The sequence below is a fragment of the Phacochoerus africanus genome, chromosome 16 (genome assembly GCF_016906955.1).
Source record: "Phacochoerus africanus isolate WHEZ1 chromosome 16, ROS_Pafr_v1, whole genome shotgun sequence".
Lineage (NCBI taxonomy): Eukaryota > Metazoa > Chordata > Mammalia > Artiodactyla > Suidae > Phacochoerus > Phacochoerus africanus.
In genome coordinates, this window is record NC_062559.1 from 1,434,329 (window position 1) to 1,458,286 (window position 23,958).

Sequence of the window (23,958 nt, forward strand, 5' to 3'; positions counted from 1 at the left end):
GTAGCAAAAGCTAACTCACAGGGAGCTCCCCAGTGGCCCAGTGGGTTAAGGACCTGGGGTGGTCATGCAGCGGTTCAGGTTGCTGCTGTGGCTTCGGATGCACGAGGCCCTTGCTCCAGGCCACAGGGCCGCGGCTGAGGTAGAAAGAGCCAGTTCCAACTTTCAATTAATGGGCCCCTGTGCCACACGGCCCTGGTTTTCAGAAGGAGTCTTAGTTTTTGCCTCTGAAACAAACAGATGTTGTGGGTTGAAGGGCCATCGCCCTAGATGTCCTGTTGGTGCCCAGAGCCCTGGGCTGTGACTGTGACCTTGTTTGCAGAGGTCTCTGCGGGTGCAACTACTCAGAGGACCGTGAGGGGAGGTCACACTGGGTTACTGGGGGAGATGCTAATTCCAGCGAACCCATGTCCTTACAGGAGAAACGCGGTGGGAGACGGGACCCAGGTGGAGGCTGCGACGTAACCAGGGGAGGAAGATGCCAGCCCTGCGGGCCCCAGCCAGGGAGCACTGGCAGACAGGAGTGGAAAGAGGCAGGGCACACTCCCCCCCGGGGGACTGGGGCCCTTGGACACCATTTCAGACTGACGGCCTCCAGGACCGCGAGGATAACACTTGTTTCTGTCACTGCCTTTGCAGCAACTGTCACAGCGGCCACAGGGAGCGATGGCTCTTTCGGCAGACCTTCCCCCAGACCTGAGGTCTGCTGCTCACTGGCTGGGCAGCAATGGCATGGCTACCGCTTTCTGGGTCCAAGGGCACCGGCTCTCACCTGGTACCGGGTCCGAGCAGCAGCTGCTTTGAGACGCTCTCCAGCTCACACGTGCGAATTCAACTTGGAGATGCACCACTCCCACTGCGGGGCTGTACTTCTGTCTGCAATTCTGGCCGCCAGCCGCTTGCTTCACGGACGTGCTTGGGGAGTTCCTGTTGTGGCTCAGCGGAAATGAAGCTAATATCCACGAGGATGTGGGTTTGACCCCTGGCCTTGCTCAGTGGGTGAAGGATGCGGTGTCGCCGTGAGCTGTGGTGTAGGTTGAGGATGTGGCTCGCATCCTGCGTGGCTGTGGCATGGCAGCTCTGACTGGACCCCTAGCCTGGAAACTCCCATGTGCCGCATCTGTGGCCCTTAAACAGACCGGGCTTTTCAAGAAACCTCAGAACCCCTCCTGCAAGGCTACTTCCTTAGGTCAACCTTGACTCCCCAGAGCCTCCCTGTTGCTCTGGCCTCTGGAGCCGGGCTGGGTGCTCGGATCCTGCACGGCAGAACTGGCGTAAAGCGAGCAGATCTTCAGCCGAGCTCCAACCATCGAGGCAGCTGATGAATTACACGGGGAGCCGTTACTCTGGAGGCAGAGCAATGGCGAGGACCCCAGTCCGCAGAGGCCATGTCTGCAGCTGCCTCAACTTCAGGTTCAAAACCAGGGTGGTGGTGGGGGGGGGAGAGCATTTAAGGGTGATGTGTCTGCCTGTCTCTGCAGAGGAAAAAAGAAATGACGTGACTAAGGCAGCATCACTGTTATCAGCAAGGCACAAATGTCAAAATGTGACCTCAGGGAGTTCCCACTGTGAGCAGCGGGTTAAGGACCTGGTGGTGTTTCTGGGGCAGTGTGGGTGCAGTCCCTGCCCAGGTGCAGTGGGTTGAAGGATCCAGCATTGCCGCAGCTGCGGCTTGGATTTGGTCCCTGGCCCAGAAACTCCATATGCTGCAGGGCGGCCAAAAAAGAAAAAAAGTGTTCTCAAACCACATAAGACAAGTCCAAATGAGGTTCTACTGCGTTTATAATGCATTGACATCAACAGCTTAGTTACAGCTCTCATCAAACCTCCCTAATGTTCCTGTGAAGCCAAAGTACAGGTCCCCCCGCTGTGGGAAAGTCGAGGCTTCTCAGAAAGCCCTCCCGAGCGGAAAGGTGCAAGGGCACAGCAGCCGCTCCCTCAGGACCGCCTTGCTCGCAGATGCTCACGGCAACGGAGCAGAGGCCCAGAGGCTCACAGGCACCGTCCCCGGCCGTGGGGGCCGGAGGCTGAGCGTGGCTCCCAGGAGGGAGCCCGGCGGGGCCCCCTCATTGCGCGGGGTGCGCCACCTCTGCGAGGCTCCGTGCTGCGCTGCGGGACGCAACGTGCTGGATGAGATGTCTGCTTTCTGTGCCTGTCATCCGTGGATTTCTCTGGGTCAGCAAGAACCGGTGCTCAAGCGAGGCTTTCTTAGCTGGAGCGCCGTACCAAAATCACCCTCATTTCACACAAAGTACTCAGGCTTAAAGACTCATACAACTTTCTGGAAGCAGAGACCTTGGGAGGGGGCGGCCTGTGACCCTCTGAGGCCCACAGCTGCCTCCCTCCCGCAGCTGCCGGTCATCAGAACAGGCTCAGCGACTCACGCTCTGTTTGGGGAGCAGCTGCCTCCCTGGGCCCCCGCAGGCTCCGTGGTCCCCACGGCTGAGCCACAGAACCAATGGGTCACTGCAGCAGCAAGAGCACGGGCCGCGGCACCACTGCCTGCAGAGCTTCCTGGGACACCAGCAAGGTCCCTTCGCAGACGGCAGCTGTGAGGAAGTCACCTCCCCTGGTTTGCACCCAAACCACCAGCAACAGCAAAAGGGAACTCCAGAGAAAAGTCGAGCAAAGAAAGAAAGGGAGCAGCGTCTTCCTTTAGGTCTAACGCTTCTCAGTGAAGTAATGCCCGCCTGGGACCTGATGAGGTGACAGCCACTCCTGGGTCGGCCCTGGCCCTGGCCAGAGCTTGTGCGGGAAGGGCGGTGACGCGTCCACCTCGCCAAAGCCTCTGTCAGTGCAGCTCAGGCAACACACAGGACTGCCTGGCGTATGTGACTCTGAATAATCACCCTGTAGTAACTGACATTCGAACAATTTCATGGAAAACTCAGTGGTTAGCAGTCATGGTTTTACTGGGGCAGAACAGAACTAATTACAACTGGGGGTACGACTCCAACACAGACTTGGGGGAAAAAAATTAATGCAAATATTTAGCCACTGGAACATACAAATAAATAAATACGCTCAGGATGACTGAGGAAAAACCCCCAAAGTGTAACTGCCCATTTCTCTTCAGTCCCAGAGATTTCATTTCCAAAAAGTTGATAATAAAATATACAGATCAACTAATAAGCAGAGAAGACCTAGAACATTCAACAGAAAACCTAAAATGAAAATAAAACCAAGGACAAACCCTAATTATTTTATTTTTGTATATCAAGACTACAAATAGCATTTAAACACTTAATTTATTCTTCAAATTAAGAAATTATACATTTTGTTCTGATAATGGTCATTGTCTTAAAAGTGTCATTCGCTTTCCCCACCTTTAAAAGCATATTGCTAATTCTGGTCACTTCCACGGGACAGCCCAGAGCTCCAGGGACAGCCAAACCCCAGCCACAGAAGAGCCGTGGTCTGCTTTCTCGGCGCCCCCAGCGTCAGCAAAGGGTCCCTGCACTCGCAGATGACGCGTTCAAACACCCTCCGCTCGGAGAGTCTGAAACCACCCAGCTCCCGATAAAGTGCCGAATCCCAGAGAGTCACCAACCCGCCCCGCCCCGCCCCGCGCGTGGGGCCCCGCCCTCTTCCCGGGCAGCCCCGCCCTCTTCCCCGCGCAGCGGCCGGGCGGGGGCGGGGGCGGGGGCGGGCTGGCGGGCCGGCCGCAGTGCAAAGGCGCAGCGCCACTTTGGTTCAAGTGACTCGAGACGGTGCTGTGGGTGGCCTCTCCCCGAGCCGTCGCTCACGCGGGTCTCACACACGCCGCAGGGACTGGACGGAGACCCCCTCCCCTGAAAGCTCTCCAGGCACAAAGTGGAGGCGGAAATGGAAAAGGAAGGAAGGGCCCACCTCACACACACACCCACGCACAGTAATGTCCAAACCATCATGATGCAGGTCGGGGGCACACCGGGAACACGCATGCTAGTCCCATGGTGGGGAGATGGCTTAAAAACACAAATAAAAGATTACCATTGTTACCTATTTTCCAAACCTAACCACTTTGGGAAAAGGCAGCAGGAAAAGAAAATGCCTTTCGTTTAACAATTTGGCTTGTAAACAATTCAACCACACGAGAAGCAGTGGCGCTGGGAGGGAGCGCCTCCCCCCTCCGGCCGGCGCCCCGCAGCGGAGCCCGAGCGGGAACGGGAGCAGGGGCGGCTCCGAGGGGCCCCGGGGCTCCGCTGAGCCAAAGCTTCGTCTTTGGTTAGTTTCACTGAGTCGCCACTCGTCTGCAAACTGTGCTCTTCTTGGCAAAACGACTACGTGAGCCCCGCGGCACATACATCTGTTTTTAACTTACTTCACCCTCTACGTGAGCACAACTTAAGGAATCACTAAAAAAATGCCGGGAGGGGGTGGCGGGGAGACAGGCCCGCAGCAGCTCCAGGCGTCGGCCCGGGCGCCCTCCTCGGCCCGGGCAGCGCGGAGGCCCTGCGCCCTCTCCGTCGGGGCCCGGGGCCGGGGCCGGGGCCGGGCGACGCGGCGCGGTTGGCTCAGCTCAGCTCGAAGCCTGCCGCGCACTCGATGGCATAGAGCAGCTTGCTCCGCAGCAGCGCCTCGTCGTGGAACTCGGGCAGCTTGAGCAGGTTCATGCAGGTGCTGGCCGTGGGCAGCCGCTCCAGGTCGGAGCCGCCGTTGTGGATGCAGAACGCGGGGTACAGCTCCTGCAAGACAGCGGGCAGCAGCGCTCCGTTAACAGGCACAGCCCCAAATGAGGTTTTTCTTTTTTTTTTAGGGCCAAACCCACAGCACATGGAAGTTGCAGGGCTAGGGGTCCGATCCGAGCAGGAGCTGAGGCCTAGGCCACAGCCACGGCAGGATCCCTAACCCACTGCGCAAGGCCAGGGATCGAACCTGCGTCCTCATGGATACACTAGTGTGGTTCCAGCTGAGCTATAATGGGAACTCCCCCAAATGAGTTTTTAAGACAAAGAACCTGCCACTGCAGTTAACATTTCCTCAAAAGCTTTTTGGGCTTTTTTTTGTTAACTGCACTCAAGACTTAGCTCTAAATTTTTACCAAATATTGTACACAGGGCTTGCTGCATAAGAAAGGATAATAAAAAAACAGCACTGGAGCTTCTGCTGTGGTGCAGTGGGTTAAGGATCTAGCACTGCTGCAGCTGTGGCAGAGGCTGAAGCTCCAGCTCAGAATCTATCCCTGGCCCAGGAACTCCACAGTCATGGCTACAGCTGAAAAAGAAAAGAAAAAAAAAAAAAAAAAAAAAGATCTGGTAGCACTGCTGTGGCTCAGGTTTGATCCCTGGCCTGGGAACTTCTGTATGCTGTGGGAGAGGCCAAAAGAAATAAATGAAATGAAATTCTAAAGGGTACAAGGGTGAAGAGTTGAATATATAAACCTCTTGGCTTATATTAGAACATGGGGAGGCAGAAGTCTGTTTTCTGCAGATGGCACGCAGTGTGGGGACAGACTCAGGGCCACGTGGCTGGGGCAGCAAGAGACGTCCAGCACTGCGATCAAGAGGAGAGCAGAAGGCAGTCTTTGAACACGGAAAGCGAAATGGAACAAACAGACCTATATTGGTGGCTTAATCACAGAGAAGTATTCCTAGTGTTTTAGAACTGCAAAGAAGTCAAAACGGGAATTCCCATCGTGGCGCAGTGGTTAACGAATCCGACTAGGAACCATGAGGGTGCGGGTTCGGTCCCTGCCCTTGTTCAGTGGGTTAAGGATCCGGCGTTGCCGTGAGCTGTGGTGTAGGTTGCAGACGCGGCTCGGATCCCGAGTTGCTGTGGCTCTGGCGTAGGCCGGTGGCTGCAGCTCCGATTCGACCCCTAGCCTGGGAACCTCCATATGCCGCGGGAGCGGCCCAAGAAATAGCAACAACAACAACAAAAAAGACAAAAGACAAAAAAAAAAAAAGAAGTCAAAACGGTTTTCTGAAATGTCATGGTACCTTTGTAAACCCCCTACTGTATTTGTGTACTATATTTATACACACTATATAATACAGATACTGTAAGTTATATACTATAATATTATAGAAGTGTTACATAAAACTGTAACTTACAGCATGATGCTAGAACTTAGGAGAGCAAGCAAAGGAAGGAACTGGTAAAGAGAGGCGCCAATACAAAATCAAAGAAGTAAAAACCTTATGAGCCTCCATGTCAATTGAACTTGGGATGAATTTTTCTCTTGGGGAAAAGAGGGCCCCCATTTCCTAGCTCTGTCCACTGACAAGGCCTGTCCCAGTGACCACCCGTGACCACGGGCAGCTCAGGCGCTCAGGTTTTAGTCTCACAAACCTGTTGTCAACGAAAGGCACCAGGTCTTCGTGGGAAAACACCTGGTCCCAGATGCGGGCCAGGAAACGGACGTGGCAAGGGCGACTGTCACCCCAGAAAGAAAGAAAGTGCCCCACCCTGCCCCGCCCCAGGCTACTTGGGATACGTTCAAAAGGCCCAAGCGCCTGCCCAAGGGCCCCCGCCCGCCCCAAGATGCGGCCCTGCCCATCCGAGGGCAACTGCTGGCGACAGGAAGACATCAAATGCTCGAGCGCGGGAGTCCACAATGAGAGCCAGGGGACAAAACGGTATCGGTGGCCCCGAGAGAGGAGGCGAAGGGTAAACTGAACCAACACAGCCTAAGCTGAAGTTAACGATCAGGTCCACGTGCGTAAACACACACCCGTGTACACAGATACCAGCACACTCACGTGCAAACATGATAATGGTTAGGACGCGGGAGACGACAGGTATTTTTGTCTTCCTGAGACTCAACCACACCTTCCAATTGTCTCGTGTTCTATAATGAAGACCGTAATTGTGCTACAAGGAACACAATCAAACGTAACCATAATGACCCACCAACCACTGCAGAGGAAAACCGAGGGAGCGGGTGCGAGGCTCCCCACCGGCCCAAGTGGCTTCCCAGCTCGACTTGGTCCCACGTGCAGGTGGAATTTAGCACCAACGGGATATGATGTGGCAAAACTGAGCAAGAGCGCAGCCCACGGGGGCCCACGGGAGGCCGACTTGCGTGCTTCCTCACCCTGCCGGGGCTTCTCTGCCGTCAAACAAACAACCTACCATCTACACAACCTGCGTGGCTGGCGATGCTGTTCAGTTAGCATCAGGCCCCACGATACACGGTAGTTTACATGCCACGCTCAACGTTTCATAAAAATGTCCAAACAGGAGCCAGAGGAGAAACAGAAAGAACACTGACCGCGTTTTTATTTAGCTTCTGACTACCTGCAGGGCCACGGTTTCCTCCAGTGCTTAAATAGACTAAAATAAAAACACTGCATTTTTGAAACAGAAAAGGATCTGGAGGAAGCCAGGGAGCGCTGGGTAAATGGACAGACAACAGGTAAAGTGTGAAATACAGTTTGCAGTTAGAGGCCATGCTTTAGTGTTTCTTTCGTAATGCTTATTCAATTTCCAACTTGCAGACTCAAAAGTTAAAAAAAATGAAGGTTTTTGGGAGTTCCCGTCATGGCTCAGTGGTTAATGAATCTGACTAGGAACCATGAGGTGGCGGGTTTGATCCCTGGCCTTGCTCAGTGGATTAAGGATCCGGCGTTGCCGTGAGCTGTGGTGTAGGTCGCAGACGTGGCTCCGATCCCGAGTTGCTGTGGCTGTGGTGTAAGCCGGCAGTTGCAGCTCCTATTAGACCCGTAGCCTGGGAACCTCCATATGCTGCAGGAGCAGCCCAAGAAATGGCAAAAAGACAAATAAATAAATAAATAAATAAATAAATAAGGTTCTTGGGAGTTCCCATCGTGGCTCAGTGGTTAACAAATCCAACTAGGAACCATGAGGTTTTGGGTTCGATCCCTGGCCTTGCTCAGTGGATTAAGGATCCGGCGTTGCCGTGAACTGTGGTGTAGGTCATAGATGCGGCTCGGATCCCGCGTTGCTGTGGCTGTGGTGTAGGCTGGCGGCTACAGCTCTGATTAGACCCCTCGCCTGGGAACCTCCATATGCTGCGGGAGCAGCCCTAGAAAATACAAAAAGACAAAAAAAAAAAAGGTTCTTCACTGAAATCTGAGTCGGGCCCCATTTCGTGTATAATTAAATGGACTACAAGGGGAATTTGCATTAATGCAGAGAAACATCATCAATTTATTATGTGGTCTAATGGTAACTTAACAATTTTCTACAGCACTTTAAAGATTTTTTTTTTGTCTGTAACAATCACATCCGTTACACATATGAAAGTTTAATCAGCTCTAGCAGATGTAACTCTTCTCCAGTGCTCTGGCACTAAGCACTTTCCTCACTGCTGAATTATGCATGTGCCGGCACTGCCGCTTCAAGTCACCGCTCTTCTCTTTCTTCAAACCTGCATCCTGGCGGCCCTTCAGCAAGCCCACTGGGCGACGGGAAAGCCTGATGATGATTTCCCCACAGCTGGAGTCAAAGTATTTGAAAACTCGTACTGAATTTTCACATTTAATATGTTTGAAGATCATTGAAAAATATCTGAAACAGGAAGACTATGCTGCAGCTTCCAAAAAAATATTTTTCATGGTACGCCGACAACTCAGCGACCATCAACAGGGGCCCAGAGAAATGTCACTGTAATTCTACTTGGATTTTTGTTTTTGTTTTTTGTTTTTTTTTTTTGCTTTTTAGGGCCGTACCTGCAGCATATAGAGGTTCCCAGGCTAGGGGATTGAATCGTAGCTGGAGCCACCGGCCTATGCCACAGCCACAGCAATGTGGGATCCGAGCTGCGTCTGCAACCTACACCACAGATCATGGCAACACCAGATCCTTAACCCACTGAGCGAGGCCAGGGATCGAACCCGAAACTTCATGGCTCCTAGTCGGGTTCGCTTCCGCTGCGCCACGACGGGAACTCCTCTACCTGGGGTTTTAAGGTAACACAAGTGCCTCAGCGTTTCCACCCTCCAAACCTGTAAGGCCCCCACTGGCTCTTCACTGACTCTGCCAGAAGGTCTAGAACCTGCCAGCAAGGCTCTAGTTTTTCCTAGAGCCGTGTCACACTGGCTTTCTACTCAACCAGGAGCTGGCACTCTGCTTCCTGAGGCAGGAGGTCCGCCAGCTTCCCTCCTGAAACCGGAGGCTTGGCTGTGGTTTTCAAGGTGGGAGACGCCACAAGCTCCGTCTCTCCTAATAAATATGACTGATAAAGTTACCTCATCACATTAAAATCCGAATCAATGAGAACCGCATCTGTGGGACTGTTCACACCACCGCACTCCTCCCGCGCTCCAGGCCCCACCAGGCAGGTGCTCTGGCCTTCACTGCATGCTGACGTGAATCAAAGAGCAGAGACTGGGAGTTCCCGTCGTGGCGCAGTGGTTCACGAATCCGACTAGGACCCATGAGGTTGCGGGTTCGATCCTTGGGCTTGCTCCGTGGGTTAAGGATCTGGCGTGGCTGTGAGCTGTGGTGTAGGTTGCAGACGAGGCTCAGATCCCGTGTTGCTGTGGCTCTGGCGTAGGCCGGCAGCTACAGCTCCGATTCGACCCCTAGCCTGGGAACCTCCATATGCTGTGGGCGCGGCCTTGGAATAGACCAAAAAAACCCCACACAAAACAACTACAACAACAAAAAAAAAAACAAAGAGCTGAGACTGTTCCTTTCAATTTTCATTCCTATCAGAGGCCAATTTTCCCATCTGGTTCTAACAGCCAGTATTTAAAACAAGGAGGCAGATCCATCTATTTGTTTCTTAGCTGCACCCATAGCACAGGAAGTTCCCAGGCCAGGGATATAACCCACGCCTCAACAGCAACCTGAGCCGCTGCAGAGGCAGTGCCAGATCCTTAGCCTGCTGTGCCACAGTGGGAACTCCGGATCCACTGATTTCTTTGGGGGGTAAGCTGGACACATCACTAAATCTTTCTGAATCACTTTGTTTGGGTGTGTGGCTTACACAGCGGTTTTTCTGATTCAGTCTGAGTCTTTTTCTTCTACTAAAAGAGTTGATGCCAACCACGGCCACTGTTTAGACAGTTCCGCCTGTTCTCGTGTCTATGTTTTCCCTCCGTGATTGTTCATATTGACTCGTCTATGTCTGGAAACATGGTTGGTTCTGGTCGTCCTGTTTTGAGAGTTTTTAAGATGGAGAAGTGATGTGAGTTCTGCTAATGTCACTGACGGGTTTTATTCCCTGACTGTTCACACCCGTGTCTTTATTACTCACCGCTCCTAAAACATAAAGATGTCAGTGCTTCCACCGCTGTGAAAGCAGACGCATGGCCCTCAGGCCCCGCCTCTCCCCCACTTCTCTATTGCTCTAGTTCTCAGGGCACTTTGTGGGATGTTGTATTAAGCTATTGATGTTAATTTAAAATAAAATCTCGGGAGTTCCCGTCATGGCTCAGTGGTAACAAACCTGATTCGTATCCATGAGGACACGGGTTTGATCCCTGGGCTCGCTCAGTGGGTTAAGGATCTGGCATTGCCGTGAGCTGTGGTATAGGCAGATGTGGCTCAGATCCCATGTTGCTGTGGCTGTGCTGTAGGCCAGCAGCTCTGATTTGACCCTTAGCCTGAGAACCTCCATATGCCACAGATGCAGCCCTAAAAAGAAAAATAAAACCAAAAAAACCTTAACTGAGGAGTTCCCGTCGTGGTGCAGTGGTTAATGAATCCGACTGGGAACCATGAGGTTGTAGGTTCGATGCCTGGCCTTGCTCAGTGGGTTGATGATTGGGCGTTGCCGTGGCTCTGGCGTAGGCCGGTGGCTACAGCGCCGATTCGACCCCTAGCCTGGGAACCTCCATATGCCACAGGAGCGGCCCAAGAAATGGCAAAAAGACAAAAAAACAAACAAAAGCAACAAAACTTAATTGAGGTGTAATTTACATACTACAAGATTTGTCCATTTAAATGTCCTATGTGAATTCCGTTTCAGAATGTTGCCAGTTCTATCCTGCCCCCACCTCCTTTTTTTTGCTTTTTAGGGCCGAACCCATGTCACATGGAGGTTCCCAGGCTAGGGGTCCAATCAGAGCTACAGCTGCCGGCCCATGCCAGAGCCACAGCAACACGGGATCTGAGCCGCGTCTGCCACCTACACCACAGCTCACGGCAACGCCGGATCGTTAACCCATGGAGCGAGGCCAGGGATCGAACCTGCAATCTCATGGTTCCTAGTCGGATTCATTTCCTCTGTGCCACAACATAAACCCCCGGTTCTATCCGTTTAAAGACACCTCGAGGAAAAGGAAGCCCAGGACCTACAACCTCGTGCCTCACTTCTTTTACGCAGCACAGCGTTTCTACGCCACGCGGGTGGTCGTCTGCATCACGACCCACTCCCCGCAGCTTCTGAACGCATCGCGCTGTACGGATGCAGGAACTCCCGCCTGCTTGCCCGGGGCCCGGCAGGGACGTCTGCGCCGTGTCGGAGTGGCCACGATAAACGAAGCTGCTCTGCAGTTTCACGTGAGCTGTGTGTGAACGTGTCACCATCTGCCCCGGTGTGTCCATGCCCAGGAGCAGAGCTGCTCCCTCACATTGAGGGGCTTTCTCCAGAAACCATCAGAGAAAGCCCACAGGAGGCAGGCAGCACACACAGCCTACAGCCCTGGATGGGACCCGACAAGGAACTCAGGTTCCATAAAGGACCCTCGGGAGCAGGAGTCACGTCCACGTGCTCCATGTACCTGAAGGGCAGGTGACAACAGGACGGCTGGGTACCTCTCCTTGAAGTGATGCTAGAGGTTGGGGTGGGGCCAGCCAGTGTCTCTTTGTGACAAGGTCTCAGGTGATGCTGAAGCCGCTCATCTCAGGACCACACGGCATGAGCCAGAGATGGTATCAATATTTCACTGCACATTCCTTATTTTTGATACTTTGATTGTGGTCAATTTAGAGATACTGGTGTTGTAGGAAAAATATGCAGGAAACAGGATGTCTTCAACTTCCATGTGATTCAGAAAAGAAATATAAATATATATATATATATATAGAGAGAGAGAGATTGAGAAAACAAGTGGAGCAAATGTTAAGAACTGCATAATGTGGGCACATACGGTCTCTGCCCAATTCTTACAGCTTTTATGTACATTTAAAATAATTGCAGCAAGATCCCTTGGGGCACGGCAGGTTAAGGATCCGGCGTTGCCATAGTCGTGGCACAGGCTGCAACTGGCCCAGGAGCTTCCACGTGTCGTCGATGGAGCCAAAGCCTTGGTCAACGATAGTTAAGCTGGGTGTTGCCACCCACTGTAAATACCCTTCTCTGAAAACAACACGTACACCCTGCCTCACTCAGCCTGATACCCGCTGCCTCTCTGGGTTGCCAGCTGGGTTTAAAGCCAATCGCAGGAGCTGGAGTACCTTAAACCCCAAGAGCGGGGGCCGGGAGCAGCTGGTCACAAACTTGAGCAGTTTGCGCTTCTCTTCATCCGTGAACCCTTCCACCACTCTCCAGAAGGCCCTGATCACGGGGTGGTCAGCAGAATAGCCCCCTAAGACAAAAGGAACAGACGTTTCATTAGGAACCAGAGAACCGCAAAAGCAAGGGTCTCCTGAAGGCCCGAGAGCAACGTGCTTACAGCAGTGAATGGCTTGCATGGTGCCTGGCCGGGCAGAAGGCCAGCTCGGGAGAGACACGTCCAGGGAGATGAAGGGCAAGTGCCAGGGAGAGAAACCCCCGGAGGTAACGTGCCAAAGGCCAGGAGGGGCAACAACACCCCATGGCGACGAGAGGGACCCTGGCAGCAGACGATGCTGCCAAGGGGTCTGAGCTTTAACAACTCTGCTGGGAGTTAAAACTCAGCCTCTGTTGAGTAACAAACCCTAAACAAAGGATTCACATGAGGCTCGCACATCTAAAGGGGCATTTTTTTTTAAAATAATTTTATGGGAGTTCTCGTCGTGACTCAGTGGCAATGAATCTGACTAGTATCCATGAAGTTGCAGGTTCGATCCCTGGCCTCGCTCAGTGGGTTAAGGATCCGGCATTGCCATGAGCTGTGGTGCAGGTCACAGACGCAACCTGGATCTGGAGCTGCTGTGACTGTGGTGCAGGCCGGCAGCTGTGGCTCTGATTTGACCCCTAGTCTGGGAACCTCCATGTGCCTCGAGTGCAGCCCTAAAAGACAAACAACCACCACCACGATAATGTCATCGTCATCATTATTATTATTTTATGGACGCACGCAGCCTATGGAAGTTCCCGAGCCAGGGACTGAACACGAGGCCCAGCTGTGGTCAACACTGGATCCTTTAACCCACTGCACCAGGCTGCGGATCGAACTTGTGCCTCTGCAGCGATCCAAGCCACTGCAGCCGGATTCTTAACCCACTGGGCCACAGCAGGAACTCCCGAGACTTTTATTTCTAACAGGCTTAGTTATGCTGCCAACCCATCTCAGTCTCTAAATCTGTTTTATCACCCATCCTTCTGACAGGAGGGTAGAGAACACGGCCAACCACCAAGCCCAGCACCGACCAGACCACTGCTCTGAAGAGGAATTCCTCCTCCTTACAGCTTTTAATCTAGTTAAGTGCTTCCTAAAACTGAAATAATTGCTACATATCGTCCCCTCATTGTTAATATCCTTCAGAAATAACATCGATAAAATATCCTAAGTGCATTCATCGGCACCAAAATGAATACGGTAATGTTTTAAACCTATTTACTGGAATGGCTAAGATCATTAAAGGTATATACACTTTCAGCGCAGTCAGGATAATGCAAACAACCCAAGACGACTTCTTGGCAAAGGAAAGGCTGGATTGATTTCCTTGTTTTAAACATGAGACTGGATAGTGAGGACACTGTGACCTTTACATAAACACGAGAGCTCGAATTTAGAGCAACACGAATGTACAGAAAGGGGAGACAACGCACGTCCACATACGTATAAACACACACCGATGTCTACGTGTAAATTACTTTAGCAAACTTATAGCTCTGAAACCATGACCCCAATCCAGTTTTAACCTAGTTCCATTTTCGGAGTTCCTGCTGTTGCTCAGTGGAAACGAATCCAACTAGGATCCATGAGGAAGCAGCTTCGATCCCTGGCCTCACTCTGTGGGTTAAGGATCCGGCATGGCCATGAGCTGTGGTGCAGGTCACAGACGTGGCTTGGATCTGGTGTGGCTGGGGCTGGGGCTGTGGCCAGCGGCTGCAGCTCCAATTAGACCCCCAGCCTGGGAACTTTCATTTGCTGCTAGTGCAGCAAAAAAAAAAAAAAAAAAAATCCATTTCCTCAAAAAAACCCCACGTCCACCTCAAGACAACCACGATCTGCTCTAAAAGTAGGCTCTGAAAGATGTTTCAACAAAATGAAGTTACACTTACAACACTGTGCCACTTTCACCACTATGAACAAGTTCCAAAATCCTCTCAAAAGATACCCTGGAAGGAAAGGCTGGGAAACAGCACTCAGCAAAACAGAGGAATCTGGACAGGTTTCTTTTTAAAGCTGTGGTGAAAATATGCAACATTAAATTGACCATTTAAACCATTTTTAGGTGTACAGTCCAGCAACATTAATTAGCTTCGCACTGTTGCACTGCTGTTACTGAGGTCTCCAACCCGAACACCTTCATCTCCAAGACAAACTTGTAGAACCACTGAGCACTCGCTGCCCCCAGCCCCTGTGCCCTCCAATCTACCTTCGGTGGCCGGGAGTCTGCCTATTCCAGGTATTTCACAGGATTTCACATAAGCTGAACCATACAGTACATGTCCTTCCACGTCAGGCTCATTTCACTTAGCACAATGGATTAGAGATTCCTCCACGCTGCAGCCTCTATCTGAACCTCACTCCTTTTTAAGACTTGGCAACTGTATACACCGGTGACACATGGCTACTGTGACAGTCCCCTGTGCTTCCACAGAGGCTATATTCCTTTTCCACCAGCAATGAGCCAACGTCTCCATATCCCTGCCAACAGCTGTCATTTCCTGCTTGTGGGTGTGTGTGGTGTGTAATAACTGCCATCTAACAGACAAGGATGTGTCTCCCTGTGCTTTGTGGTTTCCCAGTGGCTATGATGTTGAGCATCTTTTTTTTTTGGGGGGGGGGGTCTTTTTTTTTTAGGGCTGCACCTATGTCATATGGAAGTTCCCAGTCCAGGAGCTGAAAAGGAGCACGGCCGCTGGCCTACCCCAGAGCCACAGCAACGCAGGATCCAAGCCACATCTGTGACCTACACCACAGCTCACAGCAATGCCGGCTTCTTAACCCACTGAGCGAGGCCAGCGATCAAACCTGCGTCCTCATGGATGCTAGTCCGGTTCGTTTCCGCGGAGCTATGGCGGCAACCCCCGTTGAGCGTCTTTTGAACACACTGGCCATCTGCGTTCGTCTTTGGAGAAATGTCTGTTCGGGTCCTGTGTCCACGTGCTGTCAGCACGTCCTCCCGCTGCTGAGCTGTGAGGCGAGAGCAGACCTCATCAGAGTATTTCCCCTTCCTGGATGTTGTCCTTCCTCCTTCTTCTTCTTTTTTTAATTACTCAATGAATTTATATTTATAGTTATACAGTGATCATCACAATCCAGTTTTGTAGGATTTCCATCCCACACCCCCAGTGTATCCCCTCCCCCCCCCTCCCCCCCAGCCTCTCTCCTTTGGAAACCATAAGTTTTTCAAAGTCTGTGAGTCAGAATCTGTTCTGCAGAGAAGTTCATTGTGTCCTTTTTTCAGATTCCACATGTCAGCGAGAGCATCTGATGTTGGTGTCTCATTGTATGGCTGACCTCACTTAGCATGATAATTCCTAGGTGCATCCATGTTGCTAAAAATGCCATTATCTCATTCCTTTTAATGGCTGAGGAATATTCCACTGTGTATATGGACCACATCTTCTGGATCCACTCCTCTGTCAACGGACATTTGGGTTGTTTCCATGTCCTGGCTGTTGCAAATAGTGCTGCCATCAACACGGCCCAGGAGTGGGTCCGCTTTCTTGATAATGTGTTTGATGCACAAAGCCTGTAATTCTGATGAAATCCAGTTTACTTTTTCTTTTGCTGCTTCTGCTTGTGATGCCACCTAAGAAACCGCTGCCAAACCCAAGGTCATGAAGATTCACTCCTACGTTCTCCTAAGGGTTTTATGTCTTTGGGTATTAAGGGTTCTTGATCCATGCTGAGTTAATTTCCGTATGTGCCATGGGGTGGGGGTACAGCCTCGTTCTTCTGCAAAAATCCAGTTGTTTCCCAATTACCTTTTCAAGTAACTGTAAGGTTTTCCGAAGAGGTTCTACCATGTCCCACCGCCTGCAGTGTGAGGGTTCTGATTCCCACAGACCGAAGCGAGGTACCGAGGTACGTCTATCCTTCTGATGACAGGCATCCCAGGGGGTATGCAGTGGAGTCATGGTGTTAAACGCCTATTCATGTGCTTATTTGCTTTTATTTGCTTTTTGTTTTTGTCTTTCTAGGGACCCACCCTCTGCATGTGGAAGTTCCCAGGCTAGAGGGTGGAGGTGAGTGGCAGCTGCCGGCCTACACACCAGCCACAGCCACACCAGATCCTCAAGCCACAGAGCGAGGCCAGGGATCGAACTTGTGTCCTCATGGATACAAGTCAGGTTTGTTACCACTGAGCCACAACAGGAATGCCCCATGTGCTTATTTGCTAACCAGACATTCTTGTGTATCTTCTTAAGGGGAACAATTTTCCCCCTCATATATATATATATATATATTTTCTTTTTTTTTGGCCACACCTGTGGCATACGGAAGTTCCCAGGACAGGCTGGAACCTGAGCCACAGCTGTGACAACACCAAATCCTTAACCGCTAGGCCACCAAGGAACTCCAGCTTGTTGATTTTTAACAAAAACTCAGATTTTGAGAAGGACGGCATTGAATTTGTAGATTAATTTGGAGAGAATTACAATCTTGGCAACACTCTTTTTTTTTTTTAAAAATACTGAATCTTCTGATCCATAAAAATGAAGTTCCCCGTCATGGCGCAGTGATTAACGAATCCGACTAGGAACCATGAAGTTGTGGGTTCGATCCCTGGTCTCGCTCAGTGGGTTAAGGATCCGGTGTTGCCGTGAGCTGTGGTACAGGTCACAGAAACGGTTCAGATCCTGCGCTGCTGTGGCTGTGGTGTAGGCCGGCAGCTACAGCTCCGATTGGACCCCTAGCCTGGGAACCTCCATGTGCCGCGGGTGCAGCCCTAAAAAGACAAAAAGATAAAAAGAACTTATGACTTTCTCTCCACTTTCGTCTTCTTTCACTTCTGTCAGTAACACTTCACAGTTTTTAGTGAACGAGTCCTGTACTGACTTTGCTAAATTTCTACTGTGTTACTTCTGATGCTGCTAGAAATGGAATTGTTTAATTAGTTCCATTCCCGGATTATAAACAGAAAGAGAACTGAAGCAGGAGACTAATTACGCTGCAAGCTGCCACACGTGTTTATTGCTTCTAGCACCTGTCGTGTCATCTATGACAACAGCTCTTCTCCTGCGCCTCTGCTTTTCCGCCTCGGATCTCCTCCATCCCCCATCACACTAGTCAGAAACCGCAGCCTGGTGCGGAACAGGACACGGCAAGGGCAAACGCCTCCAGCATTTAGGCTCTAACCATTCGGGGTGAGGCGAGCTGTGAATTTTTCACAGATGTCCCGCATCAGGTTGAGGAAGTTCTCTTTTTAAAACACTTTGGAGTTTTTTTATTAAAGTATAGTGATTTACAACAGTGCCTCTCACGTACAGCAACGCGACTCGGCTACACGTGTTCTTTTCCTTTCCATGGCAGGAAATTCCATTTATTGCGGGATCTGGAGGATAGCCCGTGCAGTACCGATTCTGTACACGGCAGTCTGTACCTGCGAATCCCAAACTCCTAATCCATCCCTTCCCCAGCCCCTTCTCCTATGCCATTGTGTGTATGCGCCCCATCTTCAGCTACTCCTCTGCCCGTGGACACTGAGGTGGCTTCCACGTCTTGGCCACTGTGTAAACAGTGCCGCTGTGCACCCCGGGGTGCCTGGATCTTCTCAAATGAGTTTTCTCTGGATAGATGCCCAGAGGTGGGGTTGCTGGGTCACATGAGGTAGGTCTCTTTTTCGTCCTTTAAGGAATCCCCACCCTGTCTTCCACAGTGGTTGTACCAGAGTACGTCCCCACCCACAGGGGAGGAGGGTTCCCCTCTCCCCACGCCCTCTCCAGCGTGTGTCTCTGCAGACTTTCTGAGGCGGGCCATTCAGATGGCTGTGGGGTGGTGCCTCACAGTGGTTTGACCTACCCCCCCTCTCTGATGAGCAATAACGAGCATCCTTCACGAGCCTGGTGGCCAGCTGTACGTCTTCTTTGGGGAAATGTCTACTTAGGTAGGACGTTCCCGTCTAGTCAGAGTTTCTTGAGAGTTTGAATCTGGAATGGGTGGCGATGTTTAAATGCTGAAAAGCTGCCAACTACTCTCCTCTTTCCCTTTCCCCGTCTACTGAGGAGATCGCACGGGTTTTCCCTTAGGCGACCGATACCGTGGTAAACACCACTGGACTGAATCACTTTTATGTGCTGCTGACTTTAGCCTGCTAACATTTTGAGGCTTTCTGCATCTATTTTCATGAGGGAGAGTAACCCAGATTTCATCTCCTTGTGTTATTTTTTGTCTGCTGTAGACATCGGGCTAACACAGATCTTGGAGGAGAGAGATCCTCTCCTGACTGTAAGTCCTGCAAAGGGTTATGTTCCTAGGACTTAAAAGTTATTCTAAAATAAATATGCATTTCAAAATACTTAGGGGAAAAAAAGAACAACGAAAAACATCACCCGTCATTTCATTCATTATAAATGATCATTATCATCTCTTCCCGAAGTGGCTTAAAGTTCTCTTGGTTTTAAAAAATAAATTACTGGAGTTTCCACTGTGGCGCAGTGGTTCACGAATCCGTCTAGGAACCACGAGGCTGCGGATTCGATCCCCGGCTTTGCTCAGCGGGTCAAGGATCCGGTGTTGCGTGAGCTGTGGTGTAGGTTGCAGACGCGGCTCGGATCCCGCGTTGCTGTGGCTGTGGGGTAGGCCGGTGGTTACAGCTCCGATTAGACCCCTAGCCTGGGAACCTCCATATGCCGTGGGTGCGGCCCTAGAAAAGACAAAAAGACAAAATAAATAAATAAATTATTGCATAGTGTATAATAATCATATAGTTAAGAAAGGGAGTCCCCATTGTGGCTCAGCGGGTTAAGAACCCCCCTAGCATCCATGAGGAATGCAGGTTCGATCCCTGGCCTCACTCAGTGGGTTAAGGATCTGGCATTGTTGCAACTCCAACTGGACCCCTAGCCGGGGAACTTCCATATACCACGGCCGCCGGCAGAGGCCCTTCAAACAAAGGAAAAAAGGAAACAAACTTGCAAAGAAGTAAAAATGACTTATCATCTCATGACCCCTGTATACTTCTGCTTATTATCTTACTCTATTTTCACAGACATGGAATGATATGAATCACACCGTTTCATCTTGTATATATTTCACAACTTCTAAGAGAGAAAAGATACTTTAAAATATTTCAATACATAAAATACTTTAAAATATGCACACACATAATAAAGATAGGAATCAATGACTCCCAACTGCAAATCACTTTTACTATTATACACATTAAAGATTCTGTAGTTCTCTACAGATGAGAAAAAGGGCTGAAAGAGTAAAATGGAAACCCTCAAGATTTACACTGCTTCCTAAATGGTAGCACTGTTTGACAAATTTTTTTTCTGTGAGGCATATTCATTCTAATTCCGTTCCCCAAAGTGTTTATTTATTTATTTATTTTTTGTCTTTTTAGCTATTTCTTGGGCCGCTCCCGCGGCATATGGAGGTTCCCAGGCTAGGGGTCCAATTGGAGCTGTAGCCACCGGCCTACGCCAGAGCCACAGCAACGCGGGATCCGAGCTGCGTCTGCAACCTACACCACAGCTCAGGGCAACGCCGGATCGTTAACCCACTGAGCAAGGGCAGGGACCGAACCCGTACCCTCATGGTTCCTAGTCGGATTCGTTAACCACTGCGCCACGACGGGAACTCCCCAAAGTTAATAACTTATTGAATTTCTGGGCTTCTCTCATCCAAAAATACAGGCAACACGCATAGGTAAAAAATATACATATACACTAAATCGTTTATTACAGTGACACATTACATATATTTAATCTCGAAAAGGAATTGTAAGAAGAGTAACAGCCTGGAAATACTGTTTATTTTGGATGCTAAACAAACAATATACACCATAAATTATATATCACCCATAAACTACATGAAAACACTAGAATAACAGATTATGATTAAGGAAAACACACCAAAATAATTGGGTGTTTTTTGTTTTTTTGGCCATCTCGTGCACACAAAGCTCCTGGGCCAGGGATCAGATCTGAGCTGCAGATGTGACCTAAGCTGTGGCAACGGCAACACTGGATCCTTAACCTGCTGTGCTGGGCTGGGCTGGGATCGAATAGAGACACTGCTGATCCCATTGCTAAGTGGGTTAAGGATCCGGTGTCACAGAGCTGTGGGAACAACGGGAACTCCTAGAGGTTGTTTGAAAGATGATTTTTTTTTTTCCTTTTCACTGTTCCCAGGTGTGTAATATGAGGTTTATATATATATAATCATGCCCCCCCCCAAAGGTAGGCCCTTTTCAGCTGTGCGCTGTATGCTGCTGTCGCTGCCTCTCCAACGACCTCTGCTGTTGGACATCGCTCTAGGTGCTAAGCGGCCATTTCTACGTCTGCTTTTTGGTCTTTCGTTTTCTTACAGAGCAGAAACTTTTAAGGTTAATGCAATCAAAAGCAAATACTTGGATGAGGCTCAGTGCTCAGTATTTTCTTTTTTTTTGTCTTTTTTTTTTTTTTTTCTTTCCCATTTGTTAACCACTGAGCCACGACGGGAACTCCCAGTGTTTTCTTTGGCTAGTAGGGTTTTGGGCCAGCACCGCTTCTCAAAGCAGAAGACCGGCTGCAGCCCCACTGCCCGTCAGCAGAGGCTCAAGAAGTTAAGTTGTGAAGAGAAAAAAGCACGATGCAGAGCGGTGTACAAACAAGGAGAACTAGCATTAAATCTGTGCGAGTCTGTAAAGAAGCCAGAACAGCAGTGTTACGGCGGGACGGGGCGAAGTGAGACAGAGAGCGCTGGCGCTGCCTCTCCCGCGTCACAGTCGGCGTGTTCAACCGTGTGGATGAACTGCCTGTATAAAAAGCAGTTTATACGGAGTTCCCGTCGGGGCGCAGTGGAAACGAATCCAACTAGGAACCATGAGGATGTGGGTTCGATCCCTGCCCTTGCTCTGTGGGTTAAGGATCCGGCGTTGCCGTGAGCTGTGGTGTAAGTTGCAGACACGGCTCGGATCCCGCGTGGCTGTGGCTCTGGCGTAGGCCGGCGGCTACAGCTCCGATTGGACCCCTAGCCTGGGAACCTCCATATGCTGCAGGTGCAGCCCTAAAAGGACAAAAAGAAGGGGGAAAAAGAAAAAAAAAAAAAGCATGTGGGGGAACACGACCGCCTGTGACATTCCCAGGAATAAGCCACCAGGAGTGATAACGTACCTGAATAGTTCGTAAAGGATTTGAGGTCCTCCAGACTTATGGGAACTTGGGCACCAGAAATTAATACCTGAGGAAAAAAGTCCAAGTTGTAACATCTGAGGCAGATCTGAAGACAGCTCTCCGTGTCCCCAGGCGTAAGGAGCAGACCTGAATCTCCTGCTGGTCGAACATCCGGAGCCACTCCAGATTCAGCACGTTGGCCAGGCCCTGGCGGAAGGCCAGGCAGTGCTGGCGGATCTGCCTGTTGAGCCTGTAGTCGGCGACAAGGTGGATGTAGGCGATGCGGTTGGCGCTGGTCACGGGGATGTCCTTTCCACCGTATTTGAGTTCCACGACCTGTGAGCACCAACCTGAGAGTCAAATTGACCGTACCCTGAATCCTCCAAGCACACAGCAAAACAAAAGCAAGAAACAACTGGACCGTGTCGTCTGTAAACGAGAAGCCTAGTGACAAGAGGGCCACCAGACGTGGCTCTGGCGGGACGCTCCAAAGCCTGGCATCTTCCCCTGCCAAGATCACGAACCACCTCTGCTTTCTGCAAAGTACCGGGGGACAAAGCAACAACGTAGAAGTGGCATCATCATTTAAACAAACAAACCAACCCAGCCGTTAGAAAGCACAACGGGCAGAGACACGCGCTGAACGATCACCACGTCAGAGGATCCGCTCTGGAGAAGACACGGCCTAAGGACCTGAGGTGGTCGTAAAAGCGCGCTCGCCCTTGTGTGTATAAGCAGCATGCCCGTCTCTGTATTTCTTTTCTTTTCTTTTCTTTTTTGGGCTTTCTGTCTTTTCCTGGGCCGCTCCCATGGCATATGGAGGTTCCCAGGCTAGGGGTCGAATCGGAGCTGCAGCCACCGGCCTACACCACAGCCACAGCAATGCGGGATCCGAGCCACATCTGCGACCTACACCACAGCTCACGGCAACGCTGGATCCTTAACCCACTGAGCAAGGCCAGGGATCGAACCCAAAACCTCATGGTTCCTAGTTGGATTCATTAACCACTGTGCCACGACGGGAACTCCCGGTCTCTGTATTTCTGTATCACTACTGGAATGAGCTTTCAGTATGATTTAAAGGGTGGTGGTAATAATTAGAAATAACTGACCAGGCCATGTCTGATGGATCCGAAAGCCTTCGGAAGAATGTTCCCTCAGTGCCGAAGGACGCGCACGGAACTGCGGGGTCCAGGGCAGGGGCAGGAAACAGCCCCGGAAGCCCCTTTGGGGGAGGCTGCAGCAGAGGCAGGAGCGCGGGCCACGAAGAAGCCCCACCCGCCCCATGAACGGACCGATGCCGGGGCTCGTCTGTCTCAGAACCGTGACGAGCAAGCCACACAGACAGGGTGCAGACGCATCAGCCTCACTTCCAGAGGTTAAGACTGCTTGTCTCCGAGCGCTTTGCCCAAAGAACTGCATCCTTGATGCTGGGGGATGAGGTAACTGACGCAAGGACAGAGAAACCGTTGCAGCCGGAGGGCGCAGAGGGCCTGCTCCCAGTGCAAATGCTGACACACACAAAACGGGCTCAGTGCAACCGTAAGGGGACTCTTGGGGGTAAAAGCGGGGGGTGCCCAGAGTGTGATACCCCGCGATTCCCCCAAGTCTGCAGCTCTCTTGGTAGTTATGTTCCAAGTGCAGCAAGGACCCCCACTCCTTCTGGGTGATGGCATTTTACCTCAATTAAAAAAAGATGACTTTACAGAGAGACTACTTGCAAATCTGCGAAGGCCTCACTTGAGCTCTCCTAGGTCTGTAGGTGACACAACCACCTAGTGGTACAGACGCCGTGCAGCCTCATCAGGGGACACTTTCCTGCTCACAGGCTCGTGGTCTCAGGGCTGGAACCTCCGGGGCTAAGGAAGGGCTCTGGGGACAGGCCATCTGTTACCCGAGCCACAGGGCTGGCTGCTGTTTCCACATCTCAGCGGATTAAAGGCGGGTAACCAACCAACGGCGACTCGCTGTGTGATCTGGAAGACACAGGGCTGTGGAGGTATCGGCTCTGAACTTCCAAAGCCCCCGAGGCCTCTCATCGGGCGGCACCAACCCTATGCCGTGGGGATTACACTCCTCTCTCGGCCACGCTAAGAAGCCCTGTCTCACGTGTCCCGGCTGAGGACGCGCAGCAGTCCTAGGGGTGAGGGCACCCTTCTCCGTCCCTCCGACACCCCACGACCCCTCAGGATGCAGTCCCCCTGCCCCCGTCACCCATGCACACGGCCCCTTTCCGCCTCGCAGCAGCTCATCCATCCCCTTCTGAAGATACACACGGGCTCGAGGACGTGCCCAAGGTCACGGGCCAGCACAGCCAATCCAGGGCCTTAGCCGAGGTCTCCTGGAGTGAGTTTTACGCTTACTTATAGAACAGATGATTACGTATGCATCCAACTCAAGCCCGAGCATCTCGCTCGAGGGAGATACGTGTGCGCCGTAGCAGTCAGGAGTTCCTGTCGTGGCTCAGCGGTGACGAATCCGAC

General features: G+C 51.2%; 1 protein-coding gene across 4 annotated transcripts in view; it reads right to left on the reverse strand.

Moving 5' to 3' along the window:
* Positions 1-2,888: 2,888 nt before the first annotated feature.
* The window catches only part of UBE3C (ubiquitin protein ligase E3C), a 111,450-nt gene continuing 90,380 nt past the window's right edge, over positions 2,889-23,958 (reverse strand). For 3 of the 4 annotated variants that reach the window (XM_047763466.1, XM_047763465.1, XM_047763468.1), the window contains 4 exons: positions 21,623-21,811; positions 21,476-21,542; positions 12,289-12,419; positions 2,889-4,664 (listed from right to left, as the gene is read on the reverse strand). In XM_047763466.1, the coding sequence (XP_047619422.1) occupies positions 4,494-4,664; positions 12,289-12,419; positions 21,476-21,542; positions 21,623-21,811 (558 nt within the window). In that variant the 3' untranslated portion in view covers positions 2,889-4,493. Of the gene's footprint in view, positions 4,665-12,288; positions 12,420-21,475; positions 21,543-21,622; positions 21,812-22,463; positions 23,467-23,958 lie in introns of those variants that run through there. The other variant, XM_047763467.1, reaches the window with a different exon arrangement.